Source organism: Lactuca saligna, chromosome 7 (genome assembly GCF_052625555.1).
Source record: "Lactuca saligna cultivar CGN05327 chromosome 7, ASM5262555v1, whole genome shotgun sequence".
NCBI lineage: Eukaryota > Viridiplantae > Streptophyta > Magnoliopsida > Asterales > Asteraceae > Lactuca > Lactuca saligna.
In genome coordinates, this window is record NC_136423.1 from 3835723 (window position 1) to 3837500 (window position 1778).

At 33.4% G+C, this 1778-nt stretch overlaps 1 protein-coding gene across 1 annotated transcript in view; it reads left to right on the forward strand.

Annotated features, from left to right (window-relative positions):
• The first annotated feature begins 552 nt into the window (after positions 1-552).
• LOC145006027 (transcription initiation factor TFIID subunit 5-like) overlaps positions 553-1778 on the forward strand; it is a 4825-nt gene continuing 3599 nt past the window's right edge. The window contains exons 1-3 of the mRNA XM_078965117.1: positions 553-736; positions 1343-1552; positions 1653-1734. Coding sequence (XP_078821243.1) covers positions 1368-1552; positions 1653-1734 — 267 coding nt within the window. The 5' untranslated portion in view covers positions 553-736; positions 1343-1367. The remainder of the gene's footprint in view (positions 737-1342; positions 1553-1652; positions 1735-1778) is intronic.

Here is a 1778-nt window from a genome sequence, read left to right on the forward strand (position 1 = left end):
GAAAAATTAAGAGTACCATTCAAAAAGGCTTAACGACGTAACTTGTTGCACATTTGTCTTCTCATTTGTTGTACGGTGATAACTAAGTAAAAACATCAAAAGTTCATATTAAAAAGGTTAAAAATCTTGAAGCTACGTAAATTAAAACCCCAATCCATACATTGATAGGTAAACCACAACAAGACTAAACAAAAGTACATTCTATAAAAAAACTAAAAATATAAGTTACACATTTTCGGGTTTTCGAATATCCGAATTTATTTAAAATCGATATCCGAATAAGAACCCGAAAAATTGGATATCCGAAAATTTGAATATCCAAAAATTCGGATAATTTTAGTTTGAATTTTTGGATTTTCAGATCAAAATTTTCGAATACGGATATTTTTGAATACACGTGTAACTGATACTATCCGCAAAAAATTAATCTATTTCGGTATTTCTAGCTTGATAATTCCATACATTTCAAATAGCCAAGAGAATTTTAGTAGTCCAAAAAAATAAATCCAATAAAATTAATTACTAATCTAAGCCCACTACCTATTTCTTTTGTTTTTACGGTAGCTAAAAAAGACAGAAGGAGCCGAAGCCCATCCTGCCTTCTATCGAACATCAGTGATCGGACACACCAAAAGCGTTAAAGCAAACCGGCAGTCACCCTTCTCCGGCGTTCGGCGACCTCTCCGGCTCTCTCCTACCCTCCGGCGACCTCTCTCCTACCCTCATCTCGAAACAAGTAAGCAACTAGGTTTACGGTTATTTCAACTTTCAATTATTTGTTGTGAATGTGTTGAGAAATTAGCAAGCAGGTCTATTTGAAAATAGTTGAAGTTTCAATTATCTGATTCCTCTCACATTCACGTTCCAACCCTTCCTTCTCTCTCTGGCTGATTTTGACTGTTGTCAGTTTTGGCAACCAAAATTCTCATGTTAGGTTTTTTTATTTTTTTTATTTTTGATTTCAATGTGGTATTTGATGTTCTTTTCATTCATGTTAAGTATAATCAGTGCCTTCTTTCACTTGGATGTAATTGTTCGTTGGTCTTCTAATCAGAATCAGAGTTACCAACACATACCTTGAAACGGCCAGGGCTTATATTACAGAATAAAAAAATAGGATTTTGAGGGTTTTGAAATGACATTTTTGATTTTTGTTTATGTAAATAAGAATTTTGTGTTCAAATATTCGTTAGAGATCATGATTGTCGGTAAATCTTGGTTGCTCTTATCTTACTACTTGTTTTGTTTTGTTTTTTTTTTTTTAATATGAATTCCTGTTTATTTTGATATGCTCATACGAGTTTGGATTTAATTCAGTATTGGTGCGTGTGTTATGTTTCAGTAAAAGATATACAAAGAAGAGTGAGATGGATGAAGAAGTGTTGGATAAAGCTGTATATTTGTATTTAAAGAAAAAGGGATTTACCCAAACTGAACAGATTTTTCAACAAGAACAGCAGAACAAGAACAAGAACTCCAGCTCATCTGTTACTGCTTCCGATGTTTCCCTTTCAGACCCAGATCTTGCTAAACAAATCCTCGCGTTTTCCCAGTACTATATTTACCATTTTACCCTCTCTTTGCATCTTCCTCAATTATCAATTAATTATCTTGTTATTATAATGCATTGTTCTAAAGGTTGGTGCTTTCAGGTCAGAAAGTATCCCAACACTATACCATGATGGATACAGCAAGTTGAGGTCATGGACTTATAGCTCACTAGATTTATACAAGGTGCCCATATAATCTTATACTCAATGTCATATCTTCTTTTTGTT